Genomic DNA, 14,065 nt, shown 5'->3' with positions numbered 1-14,065 from the left:
TGAACAGGAGTGGAATTGGGAAGAAAAATAATAAGTTCTGTTTTAGACCTATTGAGTTTGAGATGCCTAGAAGATACCCACTTGGAAATGTCTAATAGGACAGGTGGTTGGAGAAGACTGGAACTCAGGAGAGACACTAGAGTTGGGTGTGTGGGTCTGAGAATCATCTGCATATAGATGCTAATTGAACCCAGGGGAACTACTAAGCTCATCAAGAGAGATATAATCATTATCAGCAGCAGCATCTTGCTAATATTTTATAATCCTTTAAGTTTGACGAGCATTTCACATGTATTATTTCATTTGATTCTCACAACAGTCATGGTAGATAGGTCCTATTAGCATTTCCATTTTACAGATGAGGAAACTGAGGCTCAGAGAGGTTAAATGACTTACCTAGGGTCACACAGCTAGCTGAAGGCAGGATTCAAACTCTAGTCTTTTCTGAGTCTCAGTCCCATGTGCCAACTAGCTATTTATAGAAAAAAGAAGAGGAGCCAGGATAGAGCTTTTATTAGTGCACTCTCCTTCCTGAAATTACTTTGTATTTCTTTATCTATGGAAATGTTGAGGAGGCAGCTAGGTGGTGCAGTGGATAGAGCACTGGCCCTGGATTCAGGAGGACCTGAGTTCAAATCTGGCCTCAGACACATCACCCTTAGTAGCTGTGTGACCCTGGGCAAGTCACTTAAACCCATTGCCTAACCAAAAACAAAAAAAACAAAAAAAACAAAAAAAAAAACTAAAAAAGAAAAAGAAATAGAATATAAGCTCTTTGAGAGCTGGGATTATTTAATTTTTGTATTTGAGTTGAAGATATATGCTTTCATTTCTTTATATCATACTGTCATGGGACCTAACTTGTCTTTTGCAGACTGAATGCTTATGCTTATACCTAGTGTTGCAGAGTCACTGTTCAGAGCACTGGAATGTTTTATGCCTCCCTTTCTCTTTAGAACAAACAGCAATGGTGTATAGTGAATAAAGCACAGGACTTTGGGATAAGAAGACCTAGGGTAGCTCCCATCTCTGACCCTTACTAGCTTTATCACTACAAGCAAGTTATTTAACCTCTCAGCTTCCTCATCTGTAAAATGGTGCTAAGAGCTGTAGTACCTACAAAGCTGTCATGATGCTCAAATAAGATAATGCATATTAAAGTGCTTGGAAAAAACCTGAAGTACTATATAAATGTCAGCCACTAGCATTCTTTGGGTCTTGTTTTTATTAACCTACTTTTTATTTTTCCTCCACTCTCCTTAGGTGCTGCTACATCCTCATCTTCTTCTTCCTCCCCTTCATCCAGCTCTATCACAGCTGCTGTCATGTTAACTTTAGCAGAACCCTCCATGTCCAGTGCATCACAGCCCGGAATGTCGGTGGAGTGCAGGTGACAGCAGGACTTCCCAAAGCACTTTGCACTTAATGGCTGTTGAGGGCCCTTTTTTTATATATACTGCACAGTGGCACACAAAATCAGACAAGCACTATTTTATATTTAAAAATTGTTTCTTGACAAGCTGACTTGGCACTTAAGTGCACTTTTTATGAAGAAAAAGTACAATGAACTGCTTTTCCTCAAGCAATAATTGTTTCCAACTTGTCTGGGAATTGTATGTCTGGTAACTTGAAGGCCTTCCACTGTGGCAAATGGAGGCTTTTCACTGCCTGCTGAGACAATACAGAAAGCATAGTTATTGGGTGGGCCAGAACATGTCTAAACAACTTACTGTACATGTATTCCCTGGTATTTTGTTAAAGCTGGAACATTTGATATTTTTCCATTTATTTATGAAAAATATGAACCTATTTTCATTTGTACAAGCTAATTGTTTTTTAAATTCAAGTCACCTTAAAGTGGCTTTAAATTGTATAAGTCAAGCACATGTAATAAATTCAAAACCTGCAGGTAACAGGATATTAGACATCAGTCCTGGTAACCAAATAAGATTCTCTTTTAAAAAAGACTGACAGTGTTTACAGGTTTGAATTAGGTTAAATGGTTTTGCAGTGGGTTTTCATGGCCCGTTAATTGGAATGGAACTACTACTGTACTTTGCCATTTTTCTATGAATCAGTATTTTTTTTTAATTTTGATATAATACATTGTGTGAAAAAGGAAGAAAATGGCTAACAAACTATATTAAATCTTAAACAATGTATAAAATTGTACTTAGCCAGTTTAAAGTGTATATTTATTCATAATGGATTATAACAGTTATATTTTTGTGTTTTATTGTAAATGTTCCTTTTCCCTTTAAAACAGATATTTCATTTGTAATGCTTATTTTATTATAAGCTACAACAGAGGATTTCAGGAACAAGTAAGCTGTGTTCATATGTAATTTACAGTTGATGATATGAACACTACCACAAAATGATGGTTTTAAATATAGCTTATCTGAGTGGTAGATCTACTAAGATAAAAAAATGCCTTGTACAAAATCAAAAATGAACACAGGCTGTTTTGACATGTATTGACTTTTATGTTGTATGATCCCAAGATCTGTTCTGTTTGGCACTTGTATATTTAATTATATACCTTTGTAAGACATTTGTATATTGCGGAAGTGTTCATTCAAGCTATTTAATACCTAGCACTGTTAATACACAGTACTTTATTGTACATACTGTTTTACTGTTTTAATTGTAGTTCTGTGTACTTTTTTTGGATGGGGGCTGGCATGTTTTTTTTTTCTGGCAATACAACATGTGGGAATTTTGAAATGTTTTGTTTGTAGATGCTAATGTGTCAGAATCCTTTACATTCAACTTTTCTAAGAAAAGCATTTTCAGTCTTTGTAGTGTGTGCTCACAGTAACCGATTTTGTTGAAAATGGTTTCAGAATATTCAGATTTGTACAGGACTGTAAAAATTTGTTGACAAACATTGAAGGAAAACCTTATAGAAAAAGCTATAGAACATATATTAGGTTATGCAGACAATGGAGAATTATGTAATATATTGTACAAATGTAAGCAAAGGCTCTGAAATAAAATGCCATAGTTTGTGAATCCCTGATTATGTTTCTAAAAGTTTAATTAAATAATTTTAGTGCACTTCTATAAGTGATAATTCGCTATAGAATACATCTAAGATTTGGTCTTTCAAAATCAGAAAATATTGCCAGGGAAAATCCTACCTCCAAAAAATTTTATGTGTCCAGAGTTATTTTATCAGTGTAGGGAATTCCTAATATGTGTGGAAGCTCCCTCCGCAGATGTAAAACTGCAGCTTCCTGTAACTTTTAGTCTTAGAGAGCTTTGCATGGGGCACTGGGAGGTTATGTGATTTGCCTAGAGTCACACAGCTAGTATGTTTCAGAGGCAAGATACAAACCAAAGGCTTCCTGACTCCAAGGCTGGCCCTCTATGCAGTACACCATGCTGCCTTTGTAAAAAAACAAACAAACAAACAAACAAACTTAAGTACTGTATCATAAGTGGAGAATAAGGTATTTGAATGTTCTCATATCTGTATTTCTTCGTTTATCTAACTCTGTTGTGAAAATGTTTCTATTATCAAGAAGTCATTTGTCTAAAAAAAACAATCAAGTTAAGGAGTTTAATTTTTTCATTTGTTTTACAAATCTCCCTGTAATTGCTTATGTAAATTGAGCTTGGTAGTCTCTTACATGTGCCTAAAATTTTCTGACATTATTATGACTTTGAGGGATTTTTAGTTGTATAATTGTCTCCATGTGTGCAGAAGGAGGGCAGCCTTTTTAAAACTGTGCTCTATAATAAGCATCCATGTCATTTGATCAAGGAATATACGTTATTTCACACTTTCTTCTTAGAAAACAATAACCTTCTATCTCCTGTGTGTTTAGCTCTCTAAAGCATTGGGTCCAAATCTCTTGGAACACCTTCAGCTCTCATGCTTCCCAAACCTTCATCTCCAAATATATATATTAGATTCTTAAGGATTTCCTTACGTAACTTATAGATGAGACTCCTTGTCTCTTAAACTAGCTTTTAATAGATGAGTTTATAATATGTGACAAATGTCTAAGGCACAAACATTAAGGATTAACATTCTAATTCTAAAGTGGATCCTTTTGCTGAAATAAACTTAGAAGGGAAAAAAATCTTACCAAAGTTTCTCTTCCCTGCTAAATCCACAATTCATTTTTACATCATTTCCAAGCCTACAAAGGGCAGTGTGGAGTAGTAGAAAGAACACTGAATTTGGAGTCAGGGTACCTGGCTTAAGTTCCGGTTCAGCTCCTTGTTAGCTGTGTTACCCCACTGGCCAAGTCACCTAACTTACCTGAGCGTAATTGTTTTCATCTCTAAATTGAGTTGGTCTGTGATTTAGTCCTTTGCCATTCTAGCCCCTCTGAACTTCTCCTTTTCCCTGCAGTGTCCAAAACAAAATTCATGTACCCACAAAAACTTTCCCCTTTTCCTAACTTCCTTCCTTTTGTTGGAGATGGCATTTTTCTCCTCACCTAGGTTTGTAGCCTTTGCATCCTCAACTCTTCCCTCTCCTTTACCCTCCATGTCCAAACAGTTTTCTGTCAGTCTTTGTTGTTCAGCCTCCACAACATCTCTCACACCTTTCTCCTTCTCTCTGCTTGAATGGCCACCATCTTAGTTCAAGACCTCAGGATCTCTCACCTTGGTCATTGCAGTAGCCTTCTAACTGGTCTCCCTGTTTACAATTTCTGTGCTTTCCAAACTATCTTCCAGCCGGCACAGGTCTGATCATGTCATTCTTTTAAAGAATCTTTGGTGGCTTCCTAGTGCTTCAAGAGTTAAAAAAAAAAATAGCATTGAAAGTCCTTCACAATCTGATTCCATCATCCTCCTTTCACAATTTATTTCATATTATTTCACTTCATGTGGTGTATTTACATTCTAGTCAAACTTTACCACATGCTGTTTCCCCAAACTCAGCATTCCATTTCCTGACTTTGCACTGTTGAAAAGATTATTCCCCGTGCCTAGAACTGCTCCTTCCTCACCACTACCTTTTTAGAATTCTTTACCTCCTTCAAGGCTTACTTCAGGAGTCATCTCCTCCTGAAGGCATCTCCTTATCATACTGCTATAGTTGTCAGTGTTTTCTCCCTCCTCAAATTAGCTTGCATTTTATTTGTGTAAATGTTTTGCTTCCAGTAGACTGTAAACCCCTGGAGAACATGCATTATTTTTCATTTTGGTATTTATTGAGCATTCACAATAGGAACAGTACTGTGCTATAGATTCTAAAGCAGTATGAGTTCTGCCCTTTAAGAATGTAAAGGAAAAAAAAATTGAAAGGGCACTTGAGGTGTTTACTCACACCCTGTCAGATGAGACCTTTACCCCATTCTTTACTCAGAAGAACAGGGTAAGTTAAACAGGTGGTGGTGGTAGTTAGGGAGGTTGAAGGGTGGAGAGTTACCTTGTGTATTTAGGAAGGTCATGAGAGGAAATCTGGGAATGGGAAGAGATTATGATGGAGGAGAGAATATTTAGGTGAAGGTCAGTGTAGAAAGAAATAGAGTGATTGTCACTGAAGTATACTACAGATAACCTGGCCAGAAAGTAGAAATAAATGAGAAAGTAGAATAAATGGGCAAACAGGTCTCCTCAGTGATGGCTGGGGAGGCCAGGCAGAAAGCAGGACTGCTACTCTGGAGGGGGCTTCAGTTCCTGGAGCTCATGGACTCTGGGCCTCAGATTACCCCTGGCATGGCATAGAGACCTGATATAAGAGTGATAAATGATTTTGACTAACCAGACATCTCTTATAGCTCTATGCCAAGAGCAGCTGATACCTTTTTGTCTTGTCCTAGTGATAATTTCATCCTTCAAAAGCTAGAGGAACCAACAAAGGGAATTCTATTCTGGATCTGATTCTCACTAATTTAATTCACACCATTTCTCACCAGTTGCAGAGTTGGAAATAAACCATATGAACCTTGAAGGAAAGTGATCACTCCATTCTAGAGCATGATAGAAAAGGAAATCCAGGCATAGCCTTGACATGCACCCTAGGTTTTACAAAAACAGATTTCAGCCATTTTAGAAGAAAAGCAATTGGACCCATGGACTAAATTGCTGCAATGGGAAGTCAGCCCAGGAGGGATAGAAGATGCTCAAGAATGAAATTCTGAAGACCCAATGAAAAATAATTAAGAAAAATGGGATTTGTCTGAAGAGATCAATGTGGATACACAGGAAACTGATTAGATTTTTAGAAAGAAATGTACATAATGGAAGCAAAACCAGGTAACAGAGGATTAATATAAGAATATGGCATGGCCTTGTGAAAATATTGTCAAGACTGCTAAAGATGATGAACTGAGGCTGATGGGAAAAAAAAGCTACAGGAAATCAAATGGGATCGGTTTTTTTAAAGTTATCTTGGTAGAAAAAAGAGTGTTAAAGGAAGGATAGAACCAGTTGTTAAAATTTCTACGTGAACATTTACACTTCAGAAATTAGCAAACTACAAATCAGGGTTTGATTTATTGTTTTGTTATATAAATTTAAGAATGTGATGGAGAAAATGTTAATAACGCAGATTGAATTTTAAAGAATGATGTGATTGAGATACATATATATATATATATATATTTCCCCCAGAGAGCTACTTGTTAAAAAATTTATCAGCACACGACTAGATAGGACCTTTGTCTGGGGTGGTTGGGACAATGATAATTGATGACAGAGAACATGAAGTTGTTGAATTCTTGTTTTGCTGCTTGTTTCTCTCTACTCGAAGTGAAAAAGGGGGAAATGGCTAACAGTTGATGCCTAAGAGAAACAGGGAGATAGTGCAAAGAGCTTCTAGATGCCCTTGAATTAAAGTCACTTAGGGCAGAAGAACTACAGGTCAGTGATCTTAACTTTAAAACAAACAAAAAACTAGAAAAATTTTAGAACATTAAAGGGATAGTTGGTGAGTATCTCAAAAGAGAAGTGATTACAAAGAACAGGTACTGGATGACCATTTGTTGGATATGTTATAGTGCAGATTCCTTTTGTGTATGTGGTATATGGGATTGACAGCCCTGAGATCCCTTCAAACTGGTTCTGTGGAAGTAGAGCCCATTTATTATAATCTTCTTCTTCCCTGTTCTGTATTTCAGAATTCTCAGAATCCCCATTCTGTACTCCTTTGTTCAGTCTCATGAAAAGGTAGTCCTTAGTCAACTTACTTTTCTACTCCACATCCTTTCTCACTCTAATTTACAATCTTCTTCTGGCTCCTTCCCAGCCGACCACAAATATGTTCAAGTCTTCCCCATTCCTAAAAAAATGCTTCACTTGATCCTACCATTCCCTCAAAATTTTGTCATATCTTTCACAGCCAAACTTACAGAAAAAGCTTTCTAAACTTCCACTCCTCTCAATCTTTTCTTGCCCTTTTAACAATCTGGGATCCAGCTTCATCACTCAAATGAAACTGCTCTATCCTATGTTACTAATGATCTCTTTATTGACGACTGTGACCTTTTCTCTGTCCTAATTTCTCCTCCCAGGGTTTTTGTGACTTGGCTTTCTCCTAATTTTGCTCCTACCTGTCTAGTCTCTCGTCAGTCTCCTTTGCTAGATCAGCATCATTACCCTCCGATCCAGGTGGAGGGGTAGTCCGAGGCCCAGAGCCCATGAGCTCCAGGAATTGAAGCCCCCTCCAGAGTAGCAGTCCTGCTTTCTGCCTGGTCTCCCCAGCCATCACTGAAGAGAGCAATTCTAGTGAAGAAAGGACACATCATCCTCACCACCAGCACCAACTGGTGCTGCCAACTAAGTGCCACTGATGTTCAGGTAAGCCAGAGCCCCAGGAGTAACAGTTCTTCCTAAACCACCAATCCTGCTCTCAGCTTGGCCCTGTCACCGTTGTGTAGGGAAACAATGCTTGTGGAGATGTGACCTGTCAACTTCCTCTCCAGGTGCTGCAGCTCCCCCTACCCCCACCACCTCCTTAGCAGCCACAGCTACTGAAAACCTGGAAAAGAAAGTCTTTGCCAACAAAGTCCTGGTGATTTCCAAATGGGTCAGCATCAGAAATGGGTATGATTTTGTCAGTAGAAATGGCATTAAAGAAGATGTATTCCCATCTGCTTTGCTGCTGCATCCTAAGGACCACTGAATCTTTCCATCTGATTTGTAACTCTTATTTTCCCCTATCAGTCTGCGATATGCATGAGAACAGTAACTGTCTTGCTTTTCTATTCATATTCCTAAAACTTAACCCAGTGATTTGTTCCTGTTGTTTGACCTTCACTTTTGAGGAGAGACAGTGACATCACGAGTGATGTCTTGATTTGAGTGTGAATTGGATTTAAATGAGGCAAAATTGGGCAAAGTCATCAGCCTCACTCTCTCTTCCTGAGTTATCTAAGTCCAGTGACAAGACAAGAGCCAAGACGACTTGTGATGGCCTGGGATGCAGTGTATAACTTTGGACGTCTCCAATGCCTGACTAAGCTCTAAGAGCTCCACAGCACCTATTCAGCTGCCTTCGTGGCCATTGGAACAAATTATTCTCATCCACCCATTCTGCTGGGAGCAGTCTTCACATACTTGGGATGGACATCCCCGTGACTCACCGACAGGTTTGAGGTCTGTCAGTTATCCTCAACCTGGGTTAGCCTGTCTGCTGAGATGGTTTACTGGGGTGTGGCTGCGGTGCATGCTATAGCTTCTTGGAGTCCCAGGTGCAAGTTGAGTGCCATGTAGACACCAAAGGTGGATGAGCACCCATGAAAAGGGCTCAGTAATCCCTCACACCAGAGGTGCTACTCCTCCCTGAACACCCCATACAACCCAATTTGTACCTAGTAAGTGCTTAATAAATGCTACTTCATTCATTCATTCACTCATTCATCATCATCCATGTCCAGTCTCTATTTTTGAGTGTATTTTTTGGCTCTGTCCTACACCCTCTTCTTTCTCTTGATTATCTCATCCACTTTTATAGATACAACTATCATCTCTAGGCAGATAATTACCTTATATTTAACTAATAGGCATTTATTTGTATTTATTGAGGCAGCTAGGTGGTACAGTGGTTGGAGTGCTAGGCCTGGGGTCAGGAAGAGCCAAGTTCAAATCTAGCCACAGACATTTACTAGCTAAGTGACCCTGATTAAGCCACTGAAACTCTGCCTCAATTTCCTCAGCTGCAAAATGAGGTTAGTAATTGTAGCATATGAAATTCCAAGAGACAAAGTCATAGGTATTAGAATTCAATTTATTAATGAGGCTAGTCAATAATCAATAAATTGATGGTCAAGTGATCTCTCTTGGTAATCAAAGATGAAAAGGGAGTCTCAGAGCCACCTTAAATTAGATGTTGTCCTTCTGACAGGGACCTCCCCCGATAAGCAAAAAGCAGCCCTGATTGGTGGACATTTAAGGAGGGGGTGGGTTTTGAGTCTTCAATCCTCTCCCTATTACTTCATCTTTAAAGGAGGGAGGTCAGCTGAGGAACAAGGCCTTAAAATGAGATTCAGCAGCCGCCAGCAATCTGAGAAAGAAAAACTACTCTATTCTGGCTTGATTTCTCCTTTGTGAGCTAGGTTACCCCAAACGCTAATGATGGGAACAAAGTCGAGAGTAGCTCTTGGTAGCTCTTGAGGTCAGTTCAGTTACTGTTTACAGGGCAAACTGAAAGGCCCAGCCTCTCCCTGGGGGAGCAGGAATGTGACATTCCTCAGTTAGAATGGGCCAAGTGGGTTTTCTCTGTAAACTCATATGAGAGATGGCTTTTTGACATAGAAGGGAATATTACAAATTAATATTAATAATCAAATGATACAGCATTAAAATTAATTTTTCTCATAATAGCTCCTACCTTCCATGGTTGTGAGGATCAAATGAGTTAATATTTGTAAAGCATATAGCACAACGCCTGGCACATGTTAAGCAATTAATAAATAATTAGTTTTTTTTTTTAAGGGGAGCAGCTAGGTGGCGCAGTTGATAGAGCACCAGCCCTGAAGGCTGGAGGACCTGAGTTCAAATGTGGCCTCAGACACATAACACTCACTAGCTGTGTGACCCTGGGCAAGTCACTTAATCCCAATTGCCTCACCCTCCAAAAAAAATTAGATTTTTTTTCCTTTTTTTAAATATTTATCTTATATGTACTTTACATATACACTTGGAAATATTGGCCCCCCCCTCGCCACCAGAATGTATGCTTATTGTGTGTATGGATTGATTCATTCTTTACATTTGCATCTCCATCACCTAACAGTGCCTGGCACATAAAAGGTCTTTAATAAATGCTTGTTGATTGATTGATTGGGAGTCAGAAAGACCTGGGTTCAACTCCTGCTTCTGACATAAATGATTCTGGGTAAGTCATTTAACTTCTCAATTGTACAGGCTACTCTCTAAACTTTATGTTGTAGAACCATTTAAAATCTACCTTGGTAGTTAGCTTCCTCACTTGGGATTTCCCTGTGCTTGTGAAATCAGGGGCCTGGCTTTAAAAAAAAAACAAAATTAAGTAACTGTCAACTTGTCTAATAGAACAGATTTCAAAAAACAAATCAACAAAAGCTCCAGAGATTCCATGGAGTACTTCGTGAATAAAGGCAGACTTGGAGCCCTCTCTCCCAGAGCCAAGCATGCTAATTGATCTTCAGGGGTTCAGAGCATCCTGAGGCTTTAGGACATATTTTCTCTAATGCTATTTGCTGAAGCCCCAACCAATTGTAACCCCACCCATTGTTAGGAGCCAATGACTAGTGGCCAAGTTCCATTTAACCACAATACCAATTTGCTTTACAAAAGGATATTTACTTTAAAAAAAAAAGGGGGGAAAGAGGAAAGGAATAAACTTTATATAGTGTTTACTGTATACCAACTACTGTATAAGTACTTTTTATAAATTCATCTTATTTGATCCTCATAACAACCCTACAAGGTAGGTACCATTATTATCTTCATTTTCCACTTAAGGAAATGGAGGTAAAAAGAGGTTAAGTGACTTGCCCAGAGTCACACAGCTAGTAAATGTCTGAAGCTGGATTTGAAATTAGCTCTTGCAGACTCCAAGCCCAGTGCTCTATCCATTGTGTCACCAGCTACTGCTGTCCACTTTAAAAACATAGCGACAAAAAAGCATACAAACATTTTACACAGTACGTTGGGGAATATACTGGCCCCTACATTATCTCATTCCCTGGAGAAGTAGGCTCAGAACTTTGTTCTTTTCCTACATAGAAATGGTCCCATCAAGTTCATGTCCAAAGGCAGTGTCTCTGCTGGATGAGTTCTTGTCTTAGCCACCACTGGCTTAGTGACCCAAAGGTCCTCCTGAAAGTCACTTGTTAGCAAGCCATTTCTGGGCTAGCTGAATTACCTGGCCTGGATTCTGACTACCAGATTCCTATATCTCACTCTCCTCACTTTTCAAAATGCCCAAGGGAGTGGCAGAGACATAATTCCCTTTCCAGAACATGATAAGCAAATGAATCACCAAAATTGCTGAAGAGTGAATGAAGCAAAAGAGAGATTAGCTGAAGCTGAATGGTCTTTTTTAATGCTTCTGTGGCCAATCAAAAAGCTTTCTCCCCAACTAGTGTTTAGCTAACTTGAATCAGTTATAGAATGCTTATGCATGTTCCTCCTCTCTAGGTACTTTTCCTACAGGTCAAGACAGCTCTTCCAGAAACAGGCTTCTAAGGTTTGTCGCATGAAGAGATGACATCCCAGGTGCTCTGCACATGTACAAGACCCCCATTTCATCATGCTGAAATCTGCCTCCTATTGCTTCTTGTACTCTGGGGTCATATAGAACAAGACTATGTATTTACCTGCATATACCTCTAAACCTTCTCTTTTGTGCTCTAAACATTCCTTGTTGCTTCATTCAATCCTAATGTGGCAAAGATTTGGGGATCTTCACCATCCTAGTTGTCCTCCTCTGGATATTCCAACTTATTTCTTGAAAATAGAGTTCCCAGAATAAACACGGGTCTTCAGATGTATAATCTGACCAAGGCAAAGTATTCCATTCAATTTCTTCTCTAGCAGATTGACTCCTCTTTCAACTGTACACTTTACCTCTTCAATCCTTCCTCATCTACTGCTGCTTTTCCTGCTGCCTAAAAGCAAGCCTATGTCTCCCCCATCCTTAAAAAAGAAAAATATTTGATCTTTCTATCTCCATTAGCTGTAATCCTCTATCACCCCAATCCCACCTTCATGCAGTAATGCAGCATGGCATCAGCATTGGATAAACTAATTAAGAGAGTGACATGCAAAATGTCCCAGGTTTGGCTGAAAACTCAGGTTACAAAAATAAATGCAAGGTAGTTAAGGAGGAACGACACTAGCAAGTGGGAGGCTCAGGAAAGGTTTTGTGAGGAAGGCGGTGCTTGAGCTGGATCTTGATTGAAGTGAGTGAATCTATGAGATAAAGGTGGGAGGGAATTCCATTCTAGGTCTGGGAGCCAGTGAAAAGGCATGAAGACTAGAGACAGAGTCCCATGTTTGAGGAACAGGAAGACTAGTTTAGCTGAAATGTAAGGTATTGGAAGAGGAATCATATATAATGTATAATAATGCTGTAACATTAAGTTTGGGCCAAATTGAGAAGTTTTAAAAGCCAAACAGAGGAGCTTATAACTATGCATTGTCCTGTTTTGTTTTGTTTTTTTCACTTCATTCCATATCAATTCAAAATGGGTCTTCCCACATTTCTCAGAATTCTTCATGTTCATCATATATTATGATATTCTCCTAATTTTTCTCCCAGCTTTTCCTCTCTATCTTCCACCCAGTTGCCAAAATGATCCTTTGTTTTTGTTTTTAATTTTTATTCATTTTTAACATTAATTTTGAAAACATTTTGAGTTCCAAATTCTCTCCCTCACCCATTTAGAAAGCAAGTAATATGTATCAATTATACACGTGAAGACTTGTGAGACATTTCCATATTAGTCATGTTTAAAAAAAAAAACAAGAAAAATAAAGTGAAAAACGTATGATTCAATCTGCACTGAACTGTTCATCAGTTCTTTCTCTGGGATTGGATAGCATTTCTCATAGTGTGTCCTTTGGAATTCACAGTTGGTCATTGTTACAATGTCGTTGTTACTGTATACAGTGTTCTGATTCTGCTCACTTTGCATCAGTTCATAAAGGTCTTCCTAGGTTTTTCTGGAATCAGTCTGCTCATTTCTTATAGCACAATAGTATTCCATTGTAATCATATACTACAATTTGTTTAGCCATTCCCCAGTTGATGGGCATCCCCTCAATTTCCAATGCTTTGATAACCACAAAAAGGGCTGCTATAAATATTTTTGTACATATAAGTCCTTTCCCTTTGATCTCTTTGGGATACAAGCCTGGTGGTATTGCTGGATCAAAAGGTATGCAGAGCCCTTTCGATATAGTTCTAAATTGTTCTCCATAATGATTGGACCAGTTCACAACTACACCAACAGTGCATTAGTGTATCTGTTTTTCCACATTCCCAGCAATGTTTTTTATTTTCCTTTTCATGGTAGCCAATCTGATAGCTGTGAGGTGGTATCTCAGAGTTGTTTTAATTTGTATTTCTCTGATAAATAGTGATGTTGAACATTTTTTCATGTGACTGGTGATAGCTTTGATTTCTTCTGAAAACTTCCTGTTCATATCCTTTGATCATTTATCACTTGGGAAATGGTTCTCATTTTCATAAATTTGGCTCAGTTTTACACACACACACACACACACACACACACACAATGATGCCTTTGTCAGAGAACCTTACTGTAAAGAAATTTTCCCCAGTTTCCTGTTTTCCTTCTAATCTTGGCTGCACTGGTTTTGTTTCTACAAAAACGTTTTTAAATTCCTATAATAAAATTACTCATTTTATTTCCCATGAACCTCTCTGTCTCTTGTTTGGTCATAAAATCTTCTCTTATCATAATAGTGGTGATAATGGTCATCCTTGACCCTGATTTTATTGATGTCTTCTAGTTTATCCCCATTATAAATAGTGTTTGCTCTTGGTTTTAGATAGATATTACTTATAATTTTAAGATAGGCTCCATTTACTCCTATACTTTCTGGCATTTTTAATAGAAATGAGTATTATATTTTGTCAGAAACTTTT

General features: G+C 38.4%; 1 protein-coding gene across 3 annotated transcripts in view; it reads left to right on the top strand.

Moving 5' to 3' along the window:
• Positions 1-3,022, top strand: part of LOC114049735 (AT-rich interactive domain-containing protein 4B) — a 196,399-nt gene extending 193,377 nt beyond the window's left edge. For all 3 annotated transcript variants that reach the window (XM_027871123.1, XM_027871125.1, XM_027871122.1), the window contains one exon: positions 1,264-3,022. In XM_027871123.1, coding sequence (XP_027726924.1) covers positions 1,264-1,394 — 131 coding nt within the window. In that variant the 3' untranslated portion in view covers positions 1,395-3,022. The remainder of the gene's footprint in view (positions 1-1,263) is intronic.
• Positions 3,023-14,065: the final 11,043 nt, after the last annotated feature.

This window comes from Vombatus ursinus, unplaced genomic scaffold (assembly GCF_900497805.2).
Source record: "Vombatus ursinus unplaced genomic scaffold, bare-nosed wombat genome assembly UNPS02014798.1, whole genome shotgun sequence".
NCBI classification, from domain to species: domain Eukaryota; kingdom Metazoa; phylum Chordata; class Mammalia; order Diprotodontia; family Vombatidae; genus Vombatus; species Vombatus ursinus.
The sequence above is the reverse complement of the archived record's forward strand: the minus strand, read 5'-3'. Positions and strand labels throughout refer to the sequence as shown.